This window comes from Antechinus flavipes, chromosome 4 (genome assembly GCF_016432865.1).
Source record: "Antechinus flavipes isolate AdamAnt ecotype Samford, QLD, Australia chromosome 4, AdamAnt_v2, whole genome shotgun sequence".
NCBI lineage: Eukaryota > Metazoa > Chordata > Mammalia > Dasyuromorphia > Dasyuridae > Antechinus > Antechinus flavipes.
In genome coordinates this window covers 28,972,990-29,000,519 of record NC_067401.1, presented here as the reverse complement: position 1 = coordinate 29,000,519, position 27,530 = coordinate 28,972,990, and the positions used below count along the sequence as shown (strand labels likewise).

The 27,530-nt window shown below is 40.2% G+C and overlaps 1 protein-coding gene across 4 annotated transcripts in view; it reads right to left on the bottom strand.

Moving 5' to 3' along the window:
• SSH2 (slingshot protein phosphatase 2) overlaps nt 1-20,641 on the bottom strand; it is a 228,519-nt gene extending 207,878 nt beyond the window's left edge. For 3 of the 4 annotated variants that reach the window (XM_051992246.1, XM_051992247.1, XM_051992248.1), the window contains exons 1-2: nt 20,461-20,641; nt 19,476-20,159 (exon numbers count right to left, since the gene is read on the bottom strand). In XM_051992246.1, the coding sequence (XP_051848206.1) occupies nt 19,476-19,538 (63 nt within the window). In that variant the 5' untranslated portion in view covers nt 19,539-20,159; nt 20,461-20,641. Of the gene's footprint in view, nt 1-19,475; nt 20,160-20,460 lie in introns of those variants that run through there. The other variant, XM_051992249.1, reaches the window with a different exon arrangement.
• Between the last annotated feature and the right edge of the window lie 6,889 nt (nt 20,642-27,530).

The window sequence follows — 27,530 nt, the reverse complement described above, 5'->3', positions numbered from 1 at the left end:
GATGGAGGAAAATATGTTCCTGCTCCTTCAGGTTTCTTGATTATCAGCAGTTAAGCTTAAAGTCTCAGCCTCCAGGCCAAAATTTGAGAAGGGTCACTCTTCCCCCTCCATTAACTACAAAATAAACACAACCCCCCACTTTTTCTGAGTTTCAAATTGAGTAGCATGGACACCTAACCATGTTAGATAACAAGATCCATGGGAATTCTTCAGTATCCTCTTAATTAACCTCCCTACCTCCAATTTCTCCTCCAAACAATCCATCATCCAGAAAGCTACTAAAATGATAGTTCTAAAGAATAAGCATATGTATAATTAACTTAAGGAGAAAGTTACTTAATTTTAGAACTAAATTTTAGATCAAAGATATTGCACCAAAGTTAATGATAGTACATCATCCCTGGAACATCAATAGTGCAACTGCTTGTCAAGACATAGTAAAGGCCATAAAGCAGATCAGTAGGTATCATGGTCTGTCACAGGTTCATAGGATCCAGGCTCTAGCAGGAAGAGATTCCTCAGCTAAGTCATCTAGTTCAACTCTGTCATTGTACAGAGGAGGAAATAGAAACTAAAATATATTCTCCCAAACATGGCACTCCCAGAAGTTTCATGATTTTTCTACCTTTTTTCCAGAAATTCTATATGTATCACTTTGATATGCCGAAAATATTCTCTCCACAAACTTCCACAAGTTGAGGCTTAATTTCTGCATAAAAGTGTGTTTTATATTTTAAAAATTGAGTAAGAGCATATGTGTTATGTAGGGATCACATTAGATCTAGTTTTTCATTCTGGAGGTAGATCAGATTTTCACAGTACTTCAGCTGAGAAACGGGAGCATAATATATTACTCCTTCCAATTTACTTGGAGGACCTATGGTTATCTCTGCATGGGTACTTCCTCCCCTGATGCAGTTTGTGAGTTCTCTAATATCCTAAAAGTTAGCTTCTGGGAATTGCTGCTGAAAAAGTCTACCTCCCTGTGGTCAACTTTCTGGCAATACAACTGTTCAAGCTGAGCTAGGCTTCTGGTAACACATACATCCCATTGCTGGGCCTATAGAAGCTCAGCAATGACGGAGACAAAAAGAATAATAGCTGTTCTTTTATGTGGTGTTTCAAAGTTTGTAAAGGGCTTCACATCTGTAATCTGACTGAACCTGGGAGCTGGATGCGAATACTAGGCTCCATCACAGAGATGAGGAAACCAAGGTTCCGAGATGTCCCACAGTTGGTGAAGCATCCAAACAACAAAGGCCCTCCTGCGCTGGCAGGGCTGGCCCTGCTTCCACCAAGTAGCTAGCAAGGCCTATCACAATTCAACTCCATCTAAAAAACATTGCTTTCTTTAGCAGTGGTTTCAGGCCCTTTGCTGGGAGCTGAAAGACAAGTTCTTTCAGCAAGATGGAAAAACTCTTGTCTTCAAGGAGTTTAGGGAAACAACATGTATCTACTTAAACAGGAAAGTCAATTCAATATGCAAATAAAATAAAAGTAAAACATAACGAAAAATTACCTACAAAGAGATTTGGGCAGAGAGAAATGGTAACTTAGGGAAAGGCAGAAGAGAGGAAAGGTCTCACAGAACTGGGTGTACTTGAGCCCTAAATGGCCCTAGAGACTCTGAGTTGACAAGCTGAACAGGAAGAATGTTTCAGAGGTGGAGGCAAGTGATGGACTATTTATGTGCACAAGCAGCAGCTACGTGGCCAGGCAATCTTGAGTGAGGTGAACTAGACCTTCAAAGAGAGGCTGGAAGTGGCCCATGAGCAGCTTTAAATGACAAGCAGGAGGTTTGTGTATTATCCCAGAGGTAATAGAGCAGCAAAAGCTTGTTGAGCAGGGGAATGGCATGGCCAGCCTGTGGCTGTGGAGCACACCTCCAAAAATGGAACTAAATCTAATACTTTCTCAGGCCTGGTTTCTATCACAGCCTTTAGCAAATGCTCTGATAGAAGATGGAAGATTCCCCACTGACTTCTGCTCTGATCTGGAGTAATGCAGTCTCTGAAGATCTCACCTTTCTCACCTTCAAAGACATGCACAATTATTATGTGTGGAGAGAATAGTTGTAAAGTATTCTCTTGAATGAACACCTGTCACTTCAAAAATCTCTGGAGAGAGGAAAACCACAACTTGGGCCGAATAAGTTAGCCTAAATTCACTTTGGCTCTAAGAATCAAAGGTAAAGAATATGGAAAATAAAAACAAATTTACTGACTACTACTTAAATACTTTTAAAAATGGATTTCAAAATTACCAACAACTTCTTTAATGTCTCTGGTAAGTTCCCTTCCTTCTGCTCTGAGGCTGTCAGGTGCAGGCCCTCTTCACCTCATGTCCCGACATTGCAGTGGCTGCCCCAAGTCTCTCTCTGCTCCAATCCCTTCTCCATTTGGCCACTAAAGTGATTTGCTTTAAGTCCAGCTTTGACCACGTGACTTATCTACTAAGGGCTAGCAGCTTCCAAGGCTCGATTGAACTTTTAAAGTCTGACATCACCCGGCCCCAACCTAGTCTCACTAGACATTCCAGCCCAACCCCTCCTGCACTCAGCCAAGCAACGACACCCCATCTTCCACCTCCCTGCCTTTGCATCACCCTTCTCCATTCCTGAGATACATTCCTTCCTCATTTCAGGCTTTTCCTTCATGATTTAGCTCAAGTACCACCAGAAGCTTTTCCCGATCCCTGAGCTTCCCACTTCCTCTAATTACAAGTGGTCTCTTTCAAATTACCCTGTATCTAATTACTTTGCATTTGTTTTAGTATCTATTCTACTAATATAAATACTTTTTTCCTCCTTTAGACTACTAGCACTTTGATACTAGGGATTAAGTGCCTGGCACCTAATAGGTGTTCAATAAATGCTTGTTGATTGATTGATAGAACAGATACAGAAGGAATTTTTAAAAGTACCTCCAGCTAGCTTCCTCTCCCTATTTCCTCTTCTCTGTTCCCTCCCTCCTCAAACTTATATTCCAATTTTCCAGCTTAGGAAGTCCAGGCCAAAATGATGGGACAAGTGCTAAAGTGAGAGATACAGTAAGAAAGAGTAGTACTGAGAGCACAGTGGTACCTCCCCGAGCAGCACAAGTTTCTGCTAAAGATGCCAGCATAAGCAGTGTGTCCCTGGTTTGTTTGTTTTAAGAATCTCTTTTGCATTGCTCAGAGATGAGATCTTATCACTTCTACCCATGAAGCAAGATTTGGGCATTTGGAAGCTTCACGAATAAAATGTTGTATTCAAAAAAGCACTTGTCAGTTTCATTACATCCTCCTTAAGCACAGCTAATGAAGCTACCACACACACACACACACACACACACTCTCTCTCTCTCTCTCTCTCTCTCTCTCTCTCTCTCTCTCTCTCTCTCTCTCTCTCACACACACACACACACACACACACACACACACTCACAGAGTTAGGATTTGTCACTGTATCAATGGCAAGGCAAACCTGCCACCACCTCAAGACCCATATCATAACCACACTGTGGGTAAAAGATTTAGGAGGCCTGCACCAAGAGCCATCGGCCCAAATTTCAGACCCTACAAAGCCCAGAGAGGATGTGGCTGGCAATAGCTGCACCAGCGGATCTGACTGCCGCAGGGGCTACTTCTTCCCAGTCCCCTAGCAAACCAACAAATCTGGATGAAAGGCTGAAGTCACACCCTTACTCACCTGTGCCAGTGTGCATGTTAAGAGCTTCTCAGCTTGGCAACAAAATTCAGCTTAAATTATACTCTTAGTGAATAGATTTTTTTTTTAAACTCAACCTCTAATGGAACTTTTCATTAACTTTTTTAAAAGCACCTACAGGTAAACACACTCTATATTCTCATATGCTTTTCAAATCCATTTCATGCGCACAAGAAAAACCATAGAACGGACCATGAAACAAGACCTATCAGCCAATGACAGTACATTTTAAGACTAAATTTTTAAAAATTCCTGGAGTCTTTATTATATACCATGTGCATATAATATTGTATGTGCTATATAAAAAGTAAACTCTTTTTACTGTCTGTACTGTGTATAATATTGAACACAAAGCCAGATCCAATGAAATATAATCCAAATTATTGGGGTCATAATAAAAAAACTACTACCTCTTTATAAATATAAAGATGATTTCACTATTATTATCAAAAAGCATTTAAATCCCTAACTATGCTCAGCATTGTACAGAGCAAATGAAGTCCACCTGCAAATGTACAATATCTGAGAACAAAAGTCATTATAAACTAGCCAAAGAAATGAGCTTTTCAAGTGTGAATTCAATAGGTTGGGAAAATCTATAGATAGAAAATTAACATGCAAATAATTTTACTCTCCAGTACTATGTGTTCCCGAAAGATTTAACAGCTTTTAAAATGTGCCTGAGAGATCTTACCTGCTATCGATCTTCATGAAATTCTATGATGCAAATTTCCTTTTTTTTAAAGCTTTTTATTTTCAAAACATATGCAAGGATAATTTTTCTTTTTTTATATTACTTTTTTATTATAGCTTTTTATATACAAAACATATGCATGGGTTTCAACACTGACCTTCACAAAAACATCTGTTTCAACTTTTCCCCTCCTTCCCTCCATCCCCCCCCCCCCCATGACAGGTAGTCCCATACATGGTAAATATGTTAAAGTATATGTTAAATACAGTATATGTATACATATTTATACAGTTATGCAAGGATAATTTTTCAACATTGATCTTTGCATAGCCTTGTTTCAGATTTTCCCATTCTTCTCCCCCATCCAAGGTATTTAATACCACTAGCCATTCTCCAATAAATTTATATGAAAGACTTGCAAATTACTCATAAAAATAAAACTACTCCAAATTCCTAAGAGAAAAACAAATTAAAAAACAAACTGCATATGACAAACAATGGAAATAGTCATTGTTGGAGTGTTGGAATCTTTACAAACTGCTAACTCATTAGAGTTGATAGATTATTGATCTGATCTTACAAGAAAATGTTTTGGGCCAGAACCTGAAACAAGGTACTAAGTAGAACTAATTGATACAATGCTTGTGTTTAACCTTTACTCATTGGAATTCACAAGTATGTGAGATTCACAAAGTAAACTTTGTAACTTTGTGAATTCACACCTCCCTTGAAGCTCTTAAGGCCAGAGAGTACTCTGGAAAGAAACCCATAATCCCTCTCTCTCGTATCCCACAATTCCTTTCTCTCACATAAAAGAGACAGAGACTTTCGGTCAGAATTCAGCCAAATTATATGAAGAGAAGAGCGTCAAGTCAGAAGAAGCCACGAGTTGGAGTTGAGCTGAAGATTGAGAAGGCTCTCTCAGAGGCACAACCAGATTCATCTTCCTCTCACATCACTGTGGTGGCTGGGCTCCTGCACTTCCTTCACTGAGACCAAGCTGGTCTGAAAGACTCACCAGAAAGCTGGCCGAGCCCCAAGTGAAGGAGACAAGAGATTCATTCCATCTTTGTGCTGGCTGGAGGCTGAAGAAAACAGAGGCAGAGACTGAAGGACAAAATTGCAAGAGCTCTTAGAACCAAGGAGAGAGGCTTCTAAGAATCTAGCTATCCAGGCCCAAGGAAAGAGACAAGACTTGGAAGGAGAAATAAACATTTGTATTTTTACCAGCTGGCTGCATTTGAGGTAATTATTGATCTGAACTGAAACTAAAGCTGCTTCAAGAATATCTCCTTGAGAAAATGTCTCCTCCAGGCAGTTAGCCTATCTGGTCCCTTCCATTCACCACTTTCTGGATCTCTCCACATCACCTGGCGATTATCTAAAGATAGTGGAGCTGCTCGCACTGGACACTGCCCTTCTGGTGGGTTACAAAACCTGTCTGCTGGAGCCAGTGCATCTTTATCAAAGATTAAAAAATTAATGGTATAGAGAACTAAATTAAGAAGTTCTTTAAGGTTACCCGTGGCTATCAATTAGTTCTACTTAGTACCTTGTTTCAGGTTCTGGCCCAAAACATCTTCTTGTAAGATCAGATCAATAATCTATCAACTCTAATGAGTTAGCAGTTTGTAAAGATTCCAATATTGGAGGGCTGCAAAAGACCGAACACAAAAGCATTGTTGGAGCTATGAATTGGTCCAATCATTTGGACAACAATTTGGAATTAGGCTAAGAAAGTAAATAAGATGTTCATATCCTAGAGAAATGTCCTATTCTTTTGATCCCTCCCATGGAAAACCTCTCAACACTAGTTTACTCAGGGAAGCACTTTTTTGTGGTAATAAAGCTATAGAAACAAGGTAGATACCCTCCAAAAGCTAAACAAACTTGTAAATTAAGGAATGTTTTGTACCATAAGAAATGATGACTATAAAGAATTCAGAGATTCATGGAAAGACATATATGAACCGATTCAGAGAGAAGTAAGCAGGACCAGAAAACTAACATACACAATAACCGCAACAATGTAGATGGAAAGAACAAAATTAATTAAAACTGATGGCAATGTAATTTATGATAAGTACTTTGGGGAAAAGTCTAAGAAAATATACCTGTCTTCCCTCTTTGAAAAGATAAGGGATCATGGACATGGAACCCATATTTGTCAGATATCTATTTAGGTGCTTGGTTTTGCTGAAGTGCTTTTTTTTTTTTTTTTTAATTTAATTCTTTGTTATACAGGAGAGCTCTCTGGACAGAAGAGGGGAAAAGAGTAGGGCAATGTAAGAGAAAAATATATTTTTAAAAATGTATAAGGGAGAATAACAATAATGAGACAACATATCAAAATTTATGGAATGCAGTCAAAGCAGTTTTTAGGAGAAGTTTTATATTTCAAGATGCTTACTTGCACAAAATATAGAAAGAGAAGATCAATGAATTGGGCTTACAACTAAAAATTTATAAGGAATTCTATGATGCCAGTTTCTAAGCTGAAAAATTAAAAAGCAAAATAATAAAAAGAAAATGAACAAAATCCAAATAAGGAATTATGAAAAATTCTCAGCATAATTTCAAGCCTTTTTTTTTTGGATTGGACCAATTCACAGCTCCATCAACAATGCATTTGAGTGCCTGTCCTTTGCAGTTGTTCCAACATAAACTTTCCTGGCAAAGAATCCTTTCCTCTATTGGCACCATCTTTTCTTTGGTGTAGTCTGTCATTTGTAACTGCAACCATGAATTCAATGTTTGCCCAGTTCCTTCCTTTAAATTTTCCCAGATAAAAAGTCAGTATAAACTAACTCTACTGAAACACTCAAGGCCCAGTTTTGTGGTTCACACAACTACAGCTGGAATTGAGAAGCAGAAAAGGATATCAGACAGGTCCCAACTCTGTAAAGTGTAACTTTTGATAGAAGACATACTGCTGTAATTTGTTACAGACTGGAAATCTTAAATTTTTTCAGGGCATAATCCCACCCTTCCCCTGTGCTTCCATATCATTCATTTCTCTTACTCAGGTAAGCTAACCAGTCTGGGGGTTAGGCTATTCTTTCTTTCTTTTTTGTAAAAGGCAATATTATTGAAAATATTTGCATAGAGGCAGCTAGATGGCACAGTGGATAAAGCACCACTCCTGGAATCAGGAGTATCTGAGTTCAAATGTCCTGAGAGACCCTCAGATACTTACTAGCAGTGAATTCAGGGCTAGTCATTTAATTGCTTTACCAAAAAACAAACAAACAAAAAGAAAAAATATTGGGATAGTAGTCATCAATTATTTGAAAGAGTAGCATACAGAAAAAGGCATTAGAGGCTTCTCTAAATTTCAAGATCTGTGGGACTCCTTAGGAAAAAAAAGATTTCTGGCTCTAAGGAAGAGCTTCATAACAACCAGAGGGGTAAAATGAAAAAACAAGCTGCCCTCAAGAGATACTAAAATTGTGATTTGTGGGCAGGGAATGGCTATTTATCAAGGATAAGGAAGGATTTCATATAGCAGATAAATGGACTAAATAACCTCTAATATCCCCCTCCACTTCTTTGATTTTTCAGTTTTATGGATTGAAAATTTTCCTTCAAAATGATTCTAACACTGGAGTCCTGTGGGAATATTTACATTCCCTTTAAGTACGTCTGACTTGTTTGACTGTATAAATTCCCTACAGTTTTCAGAGAGATTTTATTTTAGCCAAATACTAAGAATTGCAGGAAAATCTTACCTAGCAAAGAATCCTTTCCTATGTTGGCACTACCTTGAGTAACTACAATCCACTTACCAGCATTCTATATGATTTTGAAATTTATTAGAAATCTGTAAGATCAACATAAAATGATTCAAAATTGGAAAATCCCCTGTTTGCAGGGTCAGAGAAACATGCAATACCAGAATACTACATAGATAGAACATTTATACTGTTTTCCCCCCCAATATTCACCTTTTATGGAAAACCTTTCTTACAAGGTTTGACAAAAATGTTAAATCCCAATTCAAACTCTTCCTTTTCATCCAGTTTACATAGTCCTTCAGGCTCACTAGAAACACATTCTCTCCCAGCTGCACTCAATTTCAACTGCCAAATGCTTGATAGAGCTAGATCCAATAGATAATTCCTTTCATCTACTGTGTTCCCCTCACAAAGAAATATTCAAAACCATGAATCCATTCATAGTCTTTGGAATTCCCACATTTCTATTGAAACTCTTTGGTAATTTCCATGCTCTTTTCCAATATGATTTAAACTAGACTCATTAGTTTACAAGACCTAAAAATACACAGTCCTGATTTGACTACAGAAAAACCCAATACCTGGTTGCAATTAACTACAGTATGAACCTTATCAAGCACATCCAACAGATTAATATGGTGTTGATGCCAGTCTATTAAATTCAAAGGTTCTCAAGAGAGATTTTTAAAGATTACAATTACATCAGTCATCCTGGGCACTTTTCTCCAGGGTTATTATAAATTCATGTTTTGCAGAATGTACTCCCCTTATGGAGCCTGACAACTACAAGGTATCTACAATTAGTGTGTGTGGGGGGAGGGAAACAGCTCAAAGCCCAACAGCATGTTGTTGCTATTTATTGGATTTGAAGTAAATATCATAATAAAGCCAACATTTTGTTCCCCAAATTCATGTTATGAAAAACAATCTCTCCAAATAACCAGCAACCCCAAAGCATACTGTAGTAGTTATTAGCATGAGAGACTCGGGAATTATTTTGCTAGGGATTATTTATGGCCCATATTAGGGTAAAGGGTCTGAATCATTTACTCAAACCATGAAAGAAACATAGCATTTTAATAAATTAAGTAAAATCAACCGCAAAGAGGGAAGTGCTATGTAATGTGGTTAAACATGATCCCTGTTTAATAAATGCTGAATGTGGACGTAAGGAGGAAAGACTTCTTTTGCACTCTTGCTTCTCCTGTAGAGACATCTCTCAAGCCAGCAATTGGAGAGTCATGGCTTCAATGAGCAGGGAGATCCACAGGGATTCTTCCTCCCTCCCCTTTGGACAGCTCAGATCTTTTCTTTGCTCATATCATCAGAATGAAGGAGGGACTCACTTTGGCTTTCCGGAGTCCATGCCTTCTCTGATTCAGGCTATAAACACCACAGAGAGGGAGGGTGGGTTTCTCTAAGAGAAGGGCTGAGCATGCTTGACTCTAAGGACTGACTCCCAGGTTTCTAGGGCCTAACAACCAGGCCACACCAACCAGCCTCAACAGCAGCCAGCTTCACAGGAGGCCGGGGGAAAGGGCTGACAGCACCCAGAAACCAGCAGAGTGCGACCTACTGCTTCACCAGCACATCAAGGAGCTAGCCGCCCAATTTCTCAGACTGTTGGGACTCAAATGACAGAGCAGAGAACTATGGAATGGTTCTGGAGAATGGAGAATCAGTCCCAGAGTAACAGAGCTCTGTGAATCCCATTCTGAGGTATCTAAGGCTTCAGTTTTCTGGCCTATACATCCCAAATTTTCAGGAATTCACGCCAAATTTTCAGAGAGAGAAAAAAAAGCTAGAAGGATATGTGTTCTATATTAAGGATGGAGTTAGATAACCACCAGAGCCTAAATTTGAAAATTCACAAGAAAACATATTTTAAGAAGATGTCATCAATCTGGTCAGGAAAAGCATTCCCCGCCTCCTCATCTGTTCCGATGTAAGGCCTCCCTGTCCAGTTTCACTCCTTTGGGAAGGCCGCAGAGCCTTGGGGATCTGCATCAGGCTTACAAGCCAAGAACACCTCACTAGACACTCCCCGGACAAGCCGTAGTTGGCCAGACACCTTATCAGCAGAGAAAGAAAGAGCCAGGTGGCAGCTGGCCACACCTGCCTCTGTCCAGCAGGGCTCTCTGGACAAGACCAACTGGCCAGACCTCAGGCGGGCCCCTTCACCTCCAGGACAGTCACTAACCTGGAGCAGCACTGGCCCAGACCCAAACACAAAACTACTTGCTCCCTGAGTGTGCTGCGGGTGCCAGGCCCTTTACAAGCCTGGGAGCCCCGGCTTTGATTCACTGCACCATTTTGTTGCCCCTTTAAGGTAAAGGCCTAATTTAGCTTTTGGCATGACACTTGGTCACCTAAACTCCCAACCAGTCAGTCTGCAAACATTTATTAAAGATTACAATGTGCTGGGCCCTATGCTGAGTGCTGGGACAAAGAAAGAGGCACTAGGCAGTCTGCCTCCAGGAGCATCTAATGGCATCTAAGTCTTATAGTAAATCCCCACTTTTGTCAGTCAATCCCCCCCCCCCAAGCAGTAGAGGGCATGGGGAAGGTGGCACTGGCATGGAAACACTGACATGGGAGCACTGCCAAGGCTGGGCCACCCACAGCCATGCAGGAAGAGAAGCCTGGAATCCCAGGACTTGCAGATGGAGAAAAGGCCCAGGAAAATGCAGCGAGGGCTGACGCTCTACCCACCCTATGGGTGCCCGGAGCTCAGAGCTCTCCCTTCTTTTGGGGGAAGCTAACTGGATGCCAGCCACTGAGGCCCTGAAGAATATTGCTCCAATCCACATGAGCTGGTCAGCTTGATCCCCCTGCTAAAGCACCAATCCCCTTGCTGGCCAGACAGAACACACGATCTATCTTGTGATGAAGGCCCACAAAACGGGGGTTTAGGGGAGCCAAGAACTAAGCTGGGTGGGCCCTTCAATGGCATCTACCGGGCCAAACATCCCCACTGGATAGAGGAGGAAAGGGAATTAGAGGGAGATAAAAGCAGTCCCCTAAAATCACATGGATAGTTTTGGGGGTGGAATTTGAACCCAGTGACTCCAGAACCAGAGCTCTTTCCACAACATCACAGTGCCTCCCTTACTGACCAATTACGTGATCAGTGTATAACAACACATAGGTCGTTATCTCATTAGAAATGAACTTCATGAAACTGTCCACATTGTTTTGTTGTACTAAAGCTTTCTTTCAAGAGCTGCTGGAGCCTGGAAATTTCTTATGATATGGAGATGATTCTTGCAATAGTATTTGAATCATATATTACACATCAGGATACATAACTTTGGTCTGATTGTAGTCTGAGTCAGGAACTGTAATATTCAACTGAAGTCACCTCTAAATCTCAAAAACATAGGGTGCACAGGAGGTAATTTTTCTAATTGAAGACTGCAGCATAAAGCAATATACAGAACCAAATGTTTTTGACTTATAAACAACTGGCTGGAAGCTGATGACCAAAATCATAATGACCCTGGGCCATTCTGCCTTTGAGATTACCAACACAAACCAGAGCAGGAAGAAATCTGGACTCCTGGCTATGTCATTAACTGGTTAATTCTGGGCAAATCACTCTGAGCCCCAATTTCTTAATCTAAAACCAAGGAGGATAGGATGATTTGGTTTTTCCAAATTAATGAGGCCACAGAACATGTGGCGACTTGAAATTTTGACAATTCATAAATTTCTGGTTCTGGGCACCTGAAGATATGACTATGTAGGAGAAAAAAAAGGTTCAGGGAAATTTGGTGACAAAATAGAAGAAATTAACCTTATTTTCATAACAAGCAGTTTTACCTATTTTAAACACATGTAAATAACAGCATTTAGAAATGGAAAATATTGCTAGCATCAAAATTTCTCATGGAATATCAGGTTTAGGTGGAATAGGAATGGAAAACACTGGATTAAATGATCTCTATGGTCCCTCACTGCTCTAAAATTCTATAATCCCATGACTCTAGTAACACAGTAACTGTTTTGTACCTCCAAAAGTCATTAGATCCAATTAATATTTAGTGGAAAATCAAGAATGGGTTCCACTCCACTTTAATACTAAAAGGCATCATTTTACTTACTGTTCAAGGTTGAAAGAAGATAGCAAGGAGAGATCTATGGGGGCCATATTTGCTGTATTTTGTAGGTGCTAATTTATTTTCATATTGCCTCACTCACTTTAAACTCTCTAAGGACCACGGCTGTTTCTTGCTTTTTTCTATATCTTCAGCATTTAGTATAATACTTGGCACATAGTAAGCATTTAACAAATGCTTGCAGATTGATTAAAATACATTCTATCCCTTTATGTATCAAGATTACAAAATACACGATAAATGATCATTAAAATACACAGAAATCTCCTTGAAGAAAAGTTATTTTGTAAATGCAGAAATAAACCAACATAAAATCTGTAAGATCATCACATATTATGTATAATATATTGACAATTATTTCTAGGTACCGTGTTACAATAGAAATAAAGCTGCACTGGAAGGCCAAGGTTTGAACTGCAGGTCTTACTACCTGAATGACTGATTCTGGGAAAGTTATTTCAACTTTCAAGGGTCTGCTCTTCATTTGTAAACTAAGAAGATTGGAGTGGCTGTTTTAAGGACTCTCTTCCCACTAAATCTCTAAGCATCAGAACTGGATCCTGGTCTATTATACTCATTACATTCCATTGAAAACAACATAAAATGGCATCATCTTCTGTGGACACAAGAAGATCAGAGTAGCTATCTTTTTATACGTTAAGATGGACAAAGCTACTTTCTTAAAATTTTTCCAATTCCATTTTTCTTGGGTGTTGAAGGAATCTCTCTGATGAAAAGGATGGAAAACAACTTCTATTAGGCTTAACTTTGTGGTTGTTTAGTTACTTTTGATTTAATCACCTCTTTGGGGATTTTCCTGGTCAAGATACAGGAATAGTTTGCCCTTTCCTTCTCTCATCTTTAGACATGAGAAAACTGAGCCAAACCCTAAATCAGGGTTAAGTGACTTGCCCAGTATTACATAAAATGAGTAAGTATCTGAGGCAGAGTTTGAACTCAGGTCTTACTAACACTCTATCCACTGTGCTACCTAATTGCTTCTAGGCTAAACTTTCCCAAACTTTCATTCTTGGACATCATAGTCTAAGGCAGGGATTCTTAGTTAGAGTCCACAGATAGATTTCAAGGTGTTGGTGAACTTGAATTGGGGTATGGGAGGGGGAGAAATACTTCTTTATTTTCACTAGTCTCTGAAAGAAAGTCAGAATTTCCTTCCATTACTAATGTAGTCAATAAACCATTCCTCTGAGAAGGGGCCCACAGGCTTCCTTCAAGCTGCTAAAGACGTCCATGATGTAAAGAATGTGAAGATTCCTTGTGGAAAGGCAGTGTACATCGAGGGAAACAAAAAATGAGCTCAGTCCTGGCTCTATTCACTAACTGTACAATTTAAGCAAATGGATTTGGCCTCACAGCCTCAGTTTACTCATCCAAAAACTGGAAAAATAATAAATATACTACTTATTTCACATGGTAGCTCTGAAGTTGAATACCTGTCTTTGGGACGACACAAACAAAATAATGAAGAAATCAAGAAACAGGAACTTTGTAACTTATGATTTCTTGCCCAAGCTACATCTCTCTTTAAAAAGAATTTTCAAAATATATTTTACAAAATAATTAAACATAAATTTTAAAAAATTTACCCTACTTTCAATTTCTCTGTTTAGGGAGGATATGGATAATTCTGAATAACCACAACACGAATATAACTCATTTATTTGTACTCAACACTTCATTGATATGAATTTTCCATATAAGTGAAAATTACCCTTTTAAGCATCTAAAGCTCAATATTTTAATCCTTCACTAGGATCCAGGTTGTTACATCACAAGCCTAGCCTTATTATCCATGGGATTCTTGTCCATCGTATCAAATTTTTTTGTGGAATAAAACATTTTGATTGACATTTTTCTAAATAAATATTATGTATTTTCCTACCATCTTAAAAAAAAATCTAAGCAGAATACTGAACATAATTCAGTTTTCTTTTTAACTCAAGTTCATAATTAGAAATAGCTAATATTGCATAATAGAGTGATGTCCTCAAGGGAAATGGAAATGAGGAGAGGAGGGATATGTTAAATTGCCTCAGAACTGCTGTACTTTTATAGGTCTTCTATTTGTTGTTTATAGATTTTTCTCTCTTCCCTGTCAACATGTCAGTTATCCCATCACTTCCTGTTATGAACTGATCTAGCAGTTTTCCCTTCTTCTACCCAATTCACATTCCGCCCTCAACTACAACAAGCTGCCTGCCTTCTCCCTACCCCATCTGACTGGAAGTTTATGCTGTGCCTTGCTAGAAAACCAAGCTTATTATAATTGTCTATACAAGAAAAGTAAATAGAAAAGTCATATTGCATTAAATATATGTAATATACTGTTGCTATGAAGGTATGATATGCTCATACCAGAAAATATGCATAATTTTAAAAATTAGGGAAGAGGGTATTAAAATGTCTTTACTATTATTTAGGAAATGAGTACACAAAAAAGGATACAGATATTAAGTAAGCTCATTGCACGGTAAGATGTTAACCCTTGGGCCATCAGTGATACTCCTGCCTCCCTCTGCCTTCATCATCAGCTGCCAAATCCAGCAGATTCTACCTTAAGCATGTAACAGATCGATCCCTTCCTTTCTCTACACATCAGCTGTGGCTTTCAGACCCTTCTTATCACACACTTGGAGGTGACCATGCCTCAACTCTACGCTTCTTGAAATCCATACTCAATCTTCCCAGCAAATCCCCTGATCATCCCAATCACCAATCTTCAGTGGCTCCAAGGGCACAGAATAAAATTCAAACTCCTCCAACAGGCCTTTGTGTTTCTCTTCTTGCCCTTCCAGACTTTTCTCCTATTTTTTCCCTACAAAATCCTTCACCAGGATCTACTGTAGCCATCACCACCACTACCACTCTTGGACATCACTTGCTGGACACCTCTCTCCTCCCTGGCTCTTAACTGAAATAGTCTTTCAAAGCCTAAGTCAATACTAGAGTGGGAAGACTTTTCTCTTCCTACAAATACTTTTTCTCTTACTCTGAACTCCTACAACACTAGTGATCCATGCCTGGAATTGACAATTTCTTGCACATGAAAACTCATCTTGAAATCAAAGAATTTGTCAGATTCTGTATATATTAGTAATTCTATTACTAGTACTCACTGACTAAAAAAAAATACACGATAGCAAAAAGCTGTATGAATGTAGTAAAGCTTTTAAATAAATTTGCATTTTATTAATCATAGTAACATCTAAATAGCTCAAAAATGATACACTGTGAAATACTTAGTTTACAGAAAATATGTGGATTTGCAAACCACTTGTAATAATTATAGTTCCCCCAAGAAATCTACAGCTTACAGACTAGAAACCATGTGTCTATTTCACTCAAGGGGCACAAATAAGTTATTTATAGTTATTTGTAAAGAAGGTCTCATCAAGGATTGCAAGATCCTTAGGCTCAAGGTTCATGAAGAAAAGAGAGATATCTCATTTCACTGTGCTTCCAATACTGCAGTTTATACAAACTGAAGGTCTGTGGCCATATTGCCTACATCCTGTGCCATTTTTTCAATGGCATGTGTTCATATCTTATTTCTGTCACATTTGGTAATATGTCCAACTTTTAAATAATTATGATGATATTATTACTATTATGGTGATCTGTGATCAGGCATCTGTGATGTTACTACTGTTAACTATTTGGGGGTTAAATGTTGAATACGTTCTTACAGGTGCCCTCTCTTTGGGCCTTCCTCTCCCTGAGACACAATATCAGTATTAGGCCAATTAATAACCCTACAATGGCATCTAAGTGTTCAAGCGAAAAGTCAATCCATGCATCAAACTTCATTGCCTCATTTTAAGAACTTGCCACAACTGTCTCAACTATTAACAATCACTACTCGGATCAGTTAGTGGCATCAGCATCAAAGAGAGATCATCCTCCAAAAGCAATAAAGATTATAGCTCAATGAAGACTCACATGATTAAAAAAAAAATTTAGCAATAAAATATTTTAAGTTATTTTAAATTAAGGTATGTAACTTGTTTTTTAGACATACTATGGCACATTTTCATAGACTACAGCATAGTGTAGACAGAATTGTATATGCATTGGGAAGCCCCAATCTTCATGTATTAGCTTTAGTGTAATTCTTGCTTTACTGTGGCAGCGTAGAACCAAAGCTGCACCGTCTCTAAGGATGCTCTACCAGAAGTGTAATCAAAAAGCTTTGTGTTCAAATCTTGGCTTTGTCACTGAATTACTTGTGTGACATTCTCACTCTGTAAAGCCAGAGGTTTGACTGGATGGTACCTGAAGACCCTCTTCCCCCATAGGCTCTAAATCTAAAACAAGCCTGTAGCATACACGTTGTAGCATACTACAATAGCTAGTGGAAGCAGCTAGATGGCTCAGTGTAAAGGGCACTGGCTTTGGAATCAGGAAGCCCTAAATTCAAATTCAGCCTCATTCCCTCACTTACTGTGTGACCTGGCCAAGTCTGTTTGCCTGAATCCCCTGAAGAAGGAAGTGGCAAGCCACTGCACAGTGTCCTGGCCAAGAATGCCCCATTGCCAGTTCTGGTGTCCTATGATCCATGCGGTCACAGAGAGCTGGACACGTCTGAACAACAAAAGTATCCAGAATGGTGTCTGCCATCTACTAATTTCAATACATGCTTGCAGAATAATGAAAAAGTTGCTCAGCTGCTTAGAAAGTTTCCTTGAGACAACCTTAATGTACAAAACAGACAATAAGAATTTATCTAATCAATAAAATGATTTAAACTTCCAGGACCAGAACATATCACTTTATTCCTTTCACATCTCTTATGATTCTCATCCTTTTCAAAGAACTTTCCATGCAGCAAAAAAATTGCAAAGCTAAATATGTACAGGATAAATTAATATTGTGGCCACAAGGACTACATAATGCCTGCACTTAAAAGGACTTTGAAAGAAGTGGAATTTGAAGACAATTTAAAAACACAAATAACAGCAGAGCTCACAAGATAAAACAGGCCACTAACTCTGCCATTCAGGTAATTTAAACTAAAAATCTACACAGCAGAAAAAAGCTTCAGCAATTTCACACCTTCCCAAGCCTACTGTGCAGTCAGGATTAGAGCCACAGACCTCAGAAACCAGACCAGCCTGAGCAGATCTAGCCATTCTGGCCACTGGATTAGATGGTCGTGGGGGATAGACTAGACAATGCAGTTCTTCTACCAGACAGGCCTTACCATGCTCCAAGCATTTTGTGCAGACCCATTCAATTAAGAGATGAATCTAACGAGCTACACTCCCTTTACAAATATGTATCATTATAAAGTAAATAAAGCCTTATTGACTACACCTCTACAAAGTCCACATAAAAACTATGATTTTTCCTACTTCATCATTTGATGCTATCAATTACGTTAGCTACTAGTTTTGTTTTATTTTTTTTTTTAAGATTTTAGGTATGTGGCTACTAGATGATTTATAGGCTATAATAATAATAAGGAAGAGGAGAAGGAAAAGGAGAAAGAAGGAGGAGGAGAAAAAGGAAGAGGAGGCTAAAAGGTAGCAAAGCCCCTAGAGTTCTTTATATTTTCTCATTTGAATCACACAAACTTACCAAATTAAGTATAGCAGGCGTTGTTATCTTTACAGATTAGTAAACTGAAATTAAATGAATTGTCTCTAGTCATAAGAGGTGATAAGAAATTTGAAGGCAGGTCTCGATGACTGTAAAGTTTTTTATGATAGGGCCCTCTTGTCCTTCATGACACAAGCTTTTGCAAAATACATGGTCAAAGTCCACTCTGGAAACAGGTGCTCTTCCCAGAGTTCAATAATGTAATGTAATAATAATCTTGTTGTATACATCCTGAAAGGGGGAGGGGGAAGGAAAACCCTACTTCTTCAAGAACCACAAGAATAAAAATAACTAAATTCTCATCCCTGTTTCTTGCCTTCAGAGGCTGTAAAAAGCTTTAACAGCCCTAAAATGAGGGAACAGGCTATTATTTGAGGTCCAAAACCTCAGTTAAAAGGTACCTTAGAAGTCCTCAAGTCCAAAGTCCCTCCTAAGGTAAGAGTCTTCTATACTATCTCTGACAGTTGGCTATCCAGTCTCTGCTTGAATATTTGCAGCTATGGAGAGCTCACTATTTTAACACAGAGTTCCACAGCTGGACAGCTCTATAGGAAGTTCTTCCTTGCATTATACCTGCTAACTTTCACCCCCATCCTACCTCTCCTCAGGAATTACAAAATACAGTCCAATCACAGAAGGATGATCCTATCTGGAGGAGAACCCTGTAGTCCAGGCCACAAAAATGACTCATATCATAGAATGATATGCAACAATTTATACAGATCCAGGAAACTCTTCTAAAGCTAAACAAAGTGGAAGTCTTCAAGACAGCCAAGCTCATTCCTCTGTTGGTACCGAGGTCCTATAACTGCTAAGGTTACTAGGATGTTTGTACACTCAAAAATGGAGCAATCCTTATTGACTACCTTTGTCCAACTTGGGAACACTCAATTCACCCTCTTTTATGAATGATTAGAGTATACTTGATAAGGGAGGGATTTATTTTAAAAAGAGGATTATTACAGTGCAGTGAAAATTCATTTGCTATTTCCTTCTTATTTGTTTTCTGATTAAGCCGAATTTTTCAGCTCCTAAAATAGTGGCTCATAAAAGGACCTGCTTAGCTGCCCCCTCCCACTTTTTAATGCAATTTCACTTGCTATTCTCAAAATGAATTTTATCTGAAGCAACACCCCGACAGATGAATGGGCAGAGAAAAAAGGCAATTAAAAAAAAGTCACAGCATGCGAAGAGGCTATTGGCTAGTTCCAGCTAAGAAGATGCTGGACGTGCACTAGTCGTTCCCGCACCACCCAGGAGGGAGACCGAGGATGAGCAAGGAGAGATGGCATCTCCAAGGGAATGCCTCTGCCCCGGCCCTCCAGGAAGCCGGGGGCCGGGGTCTCTGAGGGGAGGGGGCGCTAGGACCTAGTTCCCGCCCCGGGAGGGAAGCGGCGGCGGGCGGAGGTGAGCAGGGCCCGGAGGGGGGCAGCGCCCGCAGCTGCCGCCCCCCTCCCAGTTCCTTCCCCCCCCCCCCCTCGCAGGGGTAGCTCCGTGCCAGGGCCTGGGAAGCCGCGTGGCGCGTGCGCAGTAGCGCTCGGCGGGACCCGCTGGGGCTCGGCGGCAGCGGAGCCGCAGTGACAGGAGCGGCGGCCGGGACTCACCGAGGCGCAGGGGCTGGAGGTGGTGCTGGGGGTGGGCGAGCGCTGGACCGTGACCAAAGCCATCTAGGCGCTGCTGGGCTGCTCGTCGCGGGGCATTCTCTTCCTGGTGGCAGGGGAGGGCCGGCGGCCGGCGGGGGTCCCGGGGCCGGGGCGGGACGGAGGGCCGGGGGAGGAGCAGGACGAGGCCGGGGCCCGCGGCTCCGCGCCCTGCGCTGGACTCTCGCACACTGACGCGCGGGCGGGCCGGCGGGCGGGCGGGCGGTTCGGCAGCGGCCGGGCACAATGAGCGCGCCCAGTGCGCAGGCGCCACCTGTCAGCAACCGCCTCTCCCGCGGCTCGCGCGCGCCGCCGCCTTAACCCGTGAGCTGCCGGCCCGGCAGCCAGCGGGGGAGTAAGCGAGAGGGCGGAGGGCGAGGCAGAGAGCGAGGCAGCGCTGAGCGAGGCCGGCAGCGAGCGAGCGTGCGTGCCCCGCCCCCGCCCCCTCGAGGAGCCACTCGGGCCCTCCTCCCAAACAGAGAGCTCTCTGGAGCCGGTGACCGGGGTTCAAATCTCCCCTCGACCATGAACGCCCCGTCCCTTAGCCTCAGGGATTCCTCAGCTTCCTCAGTTTCCCCATGTGAAAAACGGAGTGGGCGGACTAGATAGCCTAAGGGATCCCACTTAGCTGGGCCTCAGTTTCCCCATCTGAAAAACGGAGGGGTTGGATTAGATAGCCTTAGCCTAAGAGACTGCGCTTAGCTCGGCTCAGTTTCCCCATATGAAAATCGGAGGGGGTGGACTTAGCCTTAGCCTAAGGGACGCCCCCAACTGCCTCAGTTTCCTCATCTGTAAAATGAGTAGGGTGAACCAGATGTCCCCTTCTGATTCTAAAGCTAGGAGAGTCTACCAAGTGCCCATCCGAATAGATAGGGCCAGATCTTTATATGGTCTTTCTGGACTCAACCTCTACTCCTGGCCTCCCTGCCTCCCCACCCCTGTTCATTACCAATCTGATCTGTTTCACGCCGGAAGTATTTCTTCCATACATCATCCCCTTCTCTCAGACTACAACCAATTTAAGTGCTGGCTCCCATCCCTCCAACCCTGGACTTTTGGGGTGGCCTCCTGATTGGCCTCCCTGTGTCCAAGCCCTCCCTTCTCCAGCCCATCTTTCCCACAGCAGGACTGACCTTGTCACTAGCCTGCTCATAAATGTGCAGTAGTAGCTCACTGTTGTCTTTGTGATGCTTCTCTGGCATTTAAAGCCTTGTGTAATGTGACTTTGGCTTATCTTTCTGGACTGATTATAGATTATTCCTCCTCATGAACTCTTTAAGTTGGCTTAGATACTTTTCTCCACTCTGACTTTTTGTAAAGGATTCCCCATGTCTTTACAGAATCCTCCTCACCTCTTTTACTTTAATTCACTTCAAAGGACAGTTCAACTGCCACTTTCAAAAGGCTTTTCCTGATTCCCCAAGCTTTTAACATTCTCATTTGAATCTAGCTACCTTTCACTCATTTATGAACATGGCATTTTGTATCCCTCCAGTAAATTGTAAGCTCACTGAGGGTAGGGACCATTTTGTTAATTTTTTTTGTATTTATATTCCCAGTACTTAACGGTGTCTTTTGAACATAGTAAGTGCTAAAGAAATTTTTGTTGATTGGTTTCCCAGGAGTCCAGGAGAAATCTCTGTGACCTGGATGCCAATCTGTTCTATGATCCCAAGCCTTTGTCTCCCCGCAAGGGAGCTTAGGTTCTTTTTTTTCTTCTTTAATCCAGAAAAATTGTAGTGGATTTTGATGTATAAAATGGATTCGCTCGTCATTATTTTTTGGATTCCATATCCATATACCTCTTCTGATACAGAGACTGAATGAACCCAGGAGAAAGAAAAGGGTGTGGTAAAAAGCAGTTTAAGGGCACAGATTGCTGGTCCCGCCCCACCCCCATTCCTTTCTGTTGTCCAGAAATTCTGAGAGCCAACAGAATCTTCCCCTTATAGCTCCCTCTCCCTCTTCCCTCTTTTCATTACTTCTGACAAGAGAAATGTGAAAGTGCACAACGAAGACTTGCTTCATTTTCCAAGAGACCCACAAACTAAATAGAGAGACAAATATCATAGACTACTGTGATTTAAAACAAAACAAAACAAAAATTACAGCAACTGGTCCTGGAAGATAAATCTGCCAATAGAGATCAAAGGTGGGAGACAGAATTCAAAGTTGTAGAAGAAGCTTACATTTGGAATCAGGGAATACAGGTTTAGACAATTTATTCCCTTTGTTGTTGTGGGGAAGTTATTTAACCTTTCTACTAAATTTCCTCATCTGTAAAATGAGAGAGTTTGACTATTTCAAGGGCTCTTAACCCAGGGTGAACTTGTTTTTAAAATATTTGGATAACTATTTCAACAGGATTGGTTTGCTTTGTAATCCTAGGTCTCTTATTTTATCCTTTTAAAAACTTTAAGTTCATACATAGGTTTTGCCAGCAAAAAAAAATTTGAGAAGAGACTAGATGATCCATCACTTAAGATCTCTTCCAGTCTTTAAACCTATGAATTCACATGCTTAATGTGAGAAGATATTATGGCAAACATCTCTACAAGTATCAACGCTAGAGAAATCCCATGGAGACCCAGAGAAGCATCAAAACCCACCTCTTCTTGTTTGTCACTCAACATGCTTGAATCATTTGCCTCCTTTTAAATTGATAGGGCTGTCAGGCTGCTGACTGCCTAAGTACTAGGAGAACCCTCTGTGCTGGGCCTTTGTATTGTCTCTGGTGCCCTGTGGTTGAAATAATTAGCGGGGAGGCTACAGAATGAGGCACAGAAGGTCCCTCTACAGTAGAGAATTATTGTCGACAAGCCAAGATTGTTCTGAAGGGTTTTGCCCCCTGGTGGTGGACAATGGAGCCTGTGAACAAATAATTGAAATTGTAAGGTACGGTTCCCAGATAAGTGTTCCTGCAATGTTTTTCAGAGAGCTACCTGACAGGCGGGGCAAGTGAAGACAAAGCTCCTGGGTGAGAACCTTAAACAAATGCCTTAAAGGTTGGGGAGGGGACCTTACGCTTAAGGGAGAGTTAGCCAAGAAATATACACAGCAGGAAACCATGTGAACTCAAAAGGAAATGGATGTGATTTTAAAAGGGAATAATCTTAATGAGGAAAAAAATTTTTAGACTAACTTATTCTTCTAGGTAATAAGTGTACGGATAGATAGCTAGTTTTAGGTTTAAAAACTGGAGGTGTATATAGTTAATAGATACTTTTGCTTAAGAGAAACTGATTCCTTTGGAGTTTTAACATTTTTACCAGAGATTTAGATAAATGGACAAATAGCTTATTTATATACAGTTTGCAGATGAAACAAACTTGGGAACTATTGACAAATGTGGAGCTAGCCACTTTAAAAAGCTTACTAGGTTAGAGCTAGAATTAATCAAATCTAATAAGATAGTTTTTAAATAAGAATAAATGTTAAGTTCTACACATGGGTTCAAAAAGTCAACCACAGGAGGTGGAGCCAAGATGGTAAAGAGAAGATGCGTTTTGGATCTGAGCTTTCCTTGCTGTCCCTCAGATCAGTATCAAATCAACCCTCTGAACTGATTTTGGAGTGACAGAACCCACAAATATTTGGAGTGTAACAAATCTCCAGAAGATATTTTGGAAGGATTTTAGAAAGGGTCTGTTTCAATCAGGCACAGGCGAGCTCAGGCGCAGCCCCGAAACTCAGGGTGGTGTGGGGTCCATGCACAGGGGAATCTTATCAGGAAGAATCTACAGCAGTGTTGGCTACTCTGTCCTGGTTGCAAGTCAATAGATCAGCAGATTCTCTGTGAGACATCCAATACATATACAAGAGGCAAAGAGTGAACCTCTGAACCCCAGAATAACACATGACTTGGCCACACCTATCCAGCACTGGAAGTCAGCAGCACTGACCCAGGACAGCCACTCTCGCTTATGGAGGAAGCTTAAACAATCTCACATTTGCTCTAAAAGCAGACCTCAACCTTTTCAAAAAATGAGCAAAAAAGCAAAAAGAATTCTGATGATAGATTTTATGGAGAAAGAAATAAACAAACCACAAATCCTGAGAACACTGAAAGTAAATCATCTCTGGATGAAGTCCCAAAGGTGATTTGAGTTGGTTCCCATCTCACAAGGCTCTCTTAGAAGAATTCAAAAAGGATCTTAAAAGAAAGAAGAGAAATGGGGAAAGAAAATGAGAACATTGCAGGAAAATTTGGAAAGGAAACAGAAATTATCTGAAGAAAACTACAAAATCGATTTAGTAAAATGGAAAAAGCATATAACTCCTTTAAAAAAAAATGGACAAAATGGAAAACAACTCCTTGAATAACAGAATTTGTGAAATTGGAAAAAAAAAATCCATTGAACAAAACAAATAATTTAAAAATTCAATTAGCCAAATGCAAAAGGAGGGGATATGAACAGTCAAGAAAGCTACATCAAAGCATGGAGGTCCAAAATGAGGGAGGTGATGGTCCTACAGCATTCTCATTTACATCTCAGGAGAGATTTAGTTCTGGCTACCACAGTTTAGTAAAGAATCATACTCAGAGCGGGGCCACACTGGTAGCAGGACTAGAGACAGACATAATAGTTTAATTGCACTGCACATAACTCTGCCTTTTGCAATCTGGCTTCTAACCTCAGTTTACTAGGTTAGCTGTTCCAATTATCAGTGATCTCTTAATTTTCTAAATCAGATGCCATTTTCTCCATCTTTACTCAGAAACCTTGAAGGGTGAAGGAAGTCTTACAGATTGATAAAGGAACCTTTATATCTAGGTTTCCCTCAACAGTCTGGTACCCTCTTCTCTCCTCTCTAAATATTCTTTGTTGGTGATCTCTTTGACTCCTGTGAATTCAATTATCACCTCTAATCAACATGTATTAAGCACCTAGTATGTTTAATAGTCATGTGCTAAAGCACCAGGGTTATAGATTTTTAAAAATACAGCATCCTACATACACAAAATATACTAAGGAGCTTAAATTTTAATGGGAGAAGACAATACAGGAAGGGAAAAGAGGTGGGAGCTACCAGAGAATATCCTGTAGATGAGGGTACTGAAGACTGAATATGAAATGGTATTGAATACCAAAGCTAATCTTGAGATTTCTGTGATGAACTTGTCCTTGGGGGAAGTATGATGTCTGAAAAATAGAAACTAATTAGAGCAGCTGGTGAGAAATGAAGATCTAATCTACATAGCCAATCCTCTCTACCCTGAATTCCTTTTCTACAACCCTAATGGATATCTCCACACACCTCTACCACCACCACGTTTCCTCAGATCTTCCACAATATCTCAGTTCAACATATATAAAATGAAATTTATCTTCTCCAAATCTGCTCCTCTTTCCAATATCCTTATTTCTCTTGAGGACACCACCAACCTCCTAATCACTCAGATTGGAAAGTTGCATTCTTTCTCTTCCTTCTTCCAAATCTAATCATCTGCCAAGTATTATAGAATTTTACCTCAATGGTATCTCTTGCATCTAAGCCCTTAACTTCAATATTTAAGTTCTCATCAAGTAGATGTGTTGTGATAAATTTCCAACTGATCTTACTGTATCTAATCTTTTTGCATAGCTGCCAAAACAATGCCAAATAAGTATTTGTCCATGTCACTTCCCTCCTCAAAAACTTATTAATTTTAATTTTTTAAAATAGCTTTTTATTTACAAGTTATATGCATGGGTAATTTTACAGCATTGACAATTGCCAAACCTTTTGTTCCAATCAGTGGTTCACTCTTGCTGCTTGAATAAAATACTAATACCTTAGTTTGACCAATCTACCTTTCTAATTTTATTTCACTTTATTCTCCTTCACACTATGTTCCAAACAAAGTGGACTACTGTTTCCCCAATTCTACATGCTTTCTTCATGAATTTGCACAATCCTCCTCTTAAATTCACTATCTTTCACCGTACTCCTATATATAGCTATAGAACTGGAAGAGATGTCAAAGACCATCTAATCCAACACCCTCTCACCCCCTATTCTATAGGTGAAGAAACTGAGGTCCAGGAAAACTAGATGACTTGGTGATGTTAGGATTAAGAAGCCTCACATGAACTCAGATAAGAATAAGATAAAGAGATTTGGAAGCAAAAGGCAGATCTAGAAAATTTTTGAGGAGGGAGAAAACTCAGGTGGGAAAAATCAGGTAAGGTTCAATGGCGAAGTTAGCACAAAAGGAATAGAAAAATGCTGAGATTGTAGAATTAGAGGACTTGCACTCAAATCCTACTTCCCCTTTCTCAAACTCTCGTAATCTGGCTTTTGATCTCAGCATTGAACAGCACTTGCTTCCTCCCAAATTACCAGTAATAATTTCCAAATCTAAAGGCCTTTTCCATTAGAGAGGCCTCATCATTCTTGGCCTCTCACTGGCAATGTTGATCACTTTCTTCCAGAAATTCTCTGGAGACAAGCTTTTTTTTTTTTTTTTTCTCCTTGGTTCTCTTCCAAGCTTCCTTTAACTGCTCCTTCTCAGTCTCCTTTGAGGGATCTCCATCCATAATCATACCCCCTAACTGTGAGGTTACCCCAAGGCTGTGTCTTGGGCCTTCTCTCTACTCTGGGCTAGATTATCTCAATGATCTCATCATCTCCCATGGGTTCAATTATACGAATGCAGATGATTCCCAAGTCTATTTATCCCTAACCTCTCCCCTGAACATCAATCCTGCACTACCATCTGCCTATTAGATATTTCAAAATGGATGTCCTGTAGCCATCTCAAACGAAATGTGTAAAACAGAACCTTGTTTTCACTTTGAATCTTACCCTCTTCCAAACTTCTCTTACCTTTTGAGGGCATCAACATCCTTTCAGTTAATCAGTCAACTCTTGACTCTCACTTCTAATCACTTCTTAAGTCTTGTCATTTCTACTTTCAATATTTCTTTCATAAAGGGCACACTGGTAGCACAGTGGATAAAACACCAGGCCTAGAATCGGGAAAACCTATGTTCCTGAACTTGGTGAAGGAACCTTTATATCTAGGTTTCCCTCAATAGTCTGATAACCTCTTCCTTCCTCTCTAAATATTCTTTGTTGATGATCTCTTTGACTCCTGTAAATTATCACCTCTAATCAGATGACTCCCAATCAATCAACATTTATTAAGCACTTGGTGTGTTTTAACAGTCAATGTGCCAGGCACTCTTTAGATTTTTTAAAAATACAGCCTCAGATGCATACTGGGCAAGTCACCTAACCTGTTTGCCTCAGTTTCCTCCCCTATAAAGTGAGCTAGTGAAGAAAATGGCAAACCATTCCAGCATCTTTGCCAAGAAAAACACAGACTCAAGAAACATTCAGACGTGACTGAACAGACATGACTGAAATCAGAAAATGACCAACAACAACCATTTCCCTTTTACTCATACCCTTTGGGCTCTCTTTATTTCTTACTCAAACTCCTAATTAGTCTGCCTTCCTCAAATCTCTTTCCACTATAATCCATTCTTGACCCAGATGCCTTGAACTGTCTTAAGAGCATCCAGAAAACTCCAGGGTGCAGCCTGAACTACATTAAACATTTTTAGCAATTGGGCTCTCACTGGCATTTTAACAAAATAACAAAATTATAACGCATAATGTAAATTTATGGTTTCCTACAAAATAATCCAAGAAAAGAGAGGTTCTCCACGCCTACACAGATCATACATATACATGGAAGTATTGATTACAGCAAATGGAAAAATTTTGAATACTATGGATAAGTTCATTTTCCTTGCCTGAATATTTTCCAGGGATGTCCACATAGAAGATAAGGTTGATGCTCACATCACCAGAGCTACCTCAGTATTTCTGAAGAAAAGTGTGAAAATGAAGATATTAGACGGCCTACCAAACTGAAGATATAGAGAGCCTTTGTGTTGATTTCATTGTTGTATGCCTGTGAAATCTGCAGTGTATATCAGTGCCAGTCCAGACAATTGAACCACTTCCATTTGAATTGTCTTAAAAAGATTCTAAAGATGATTTGTCAACATAAGGTACCAGACACTG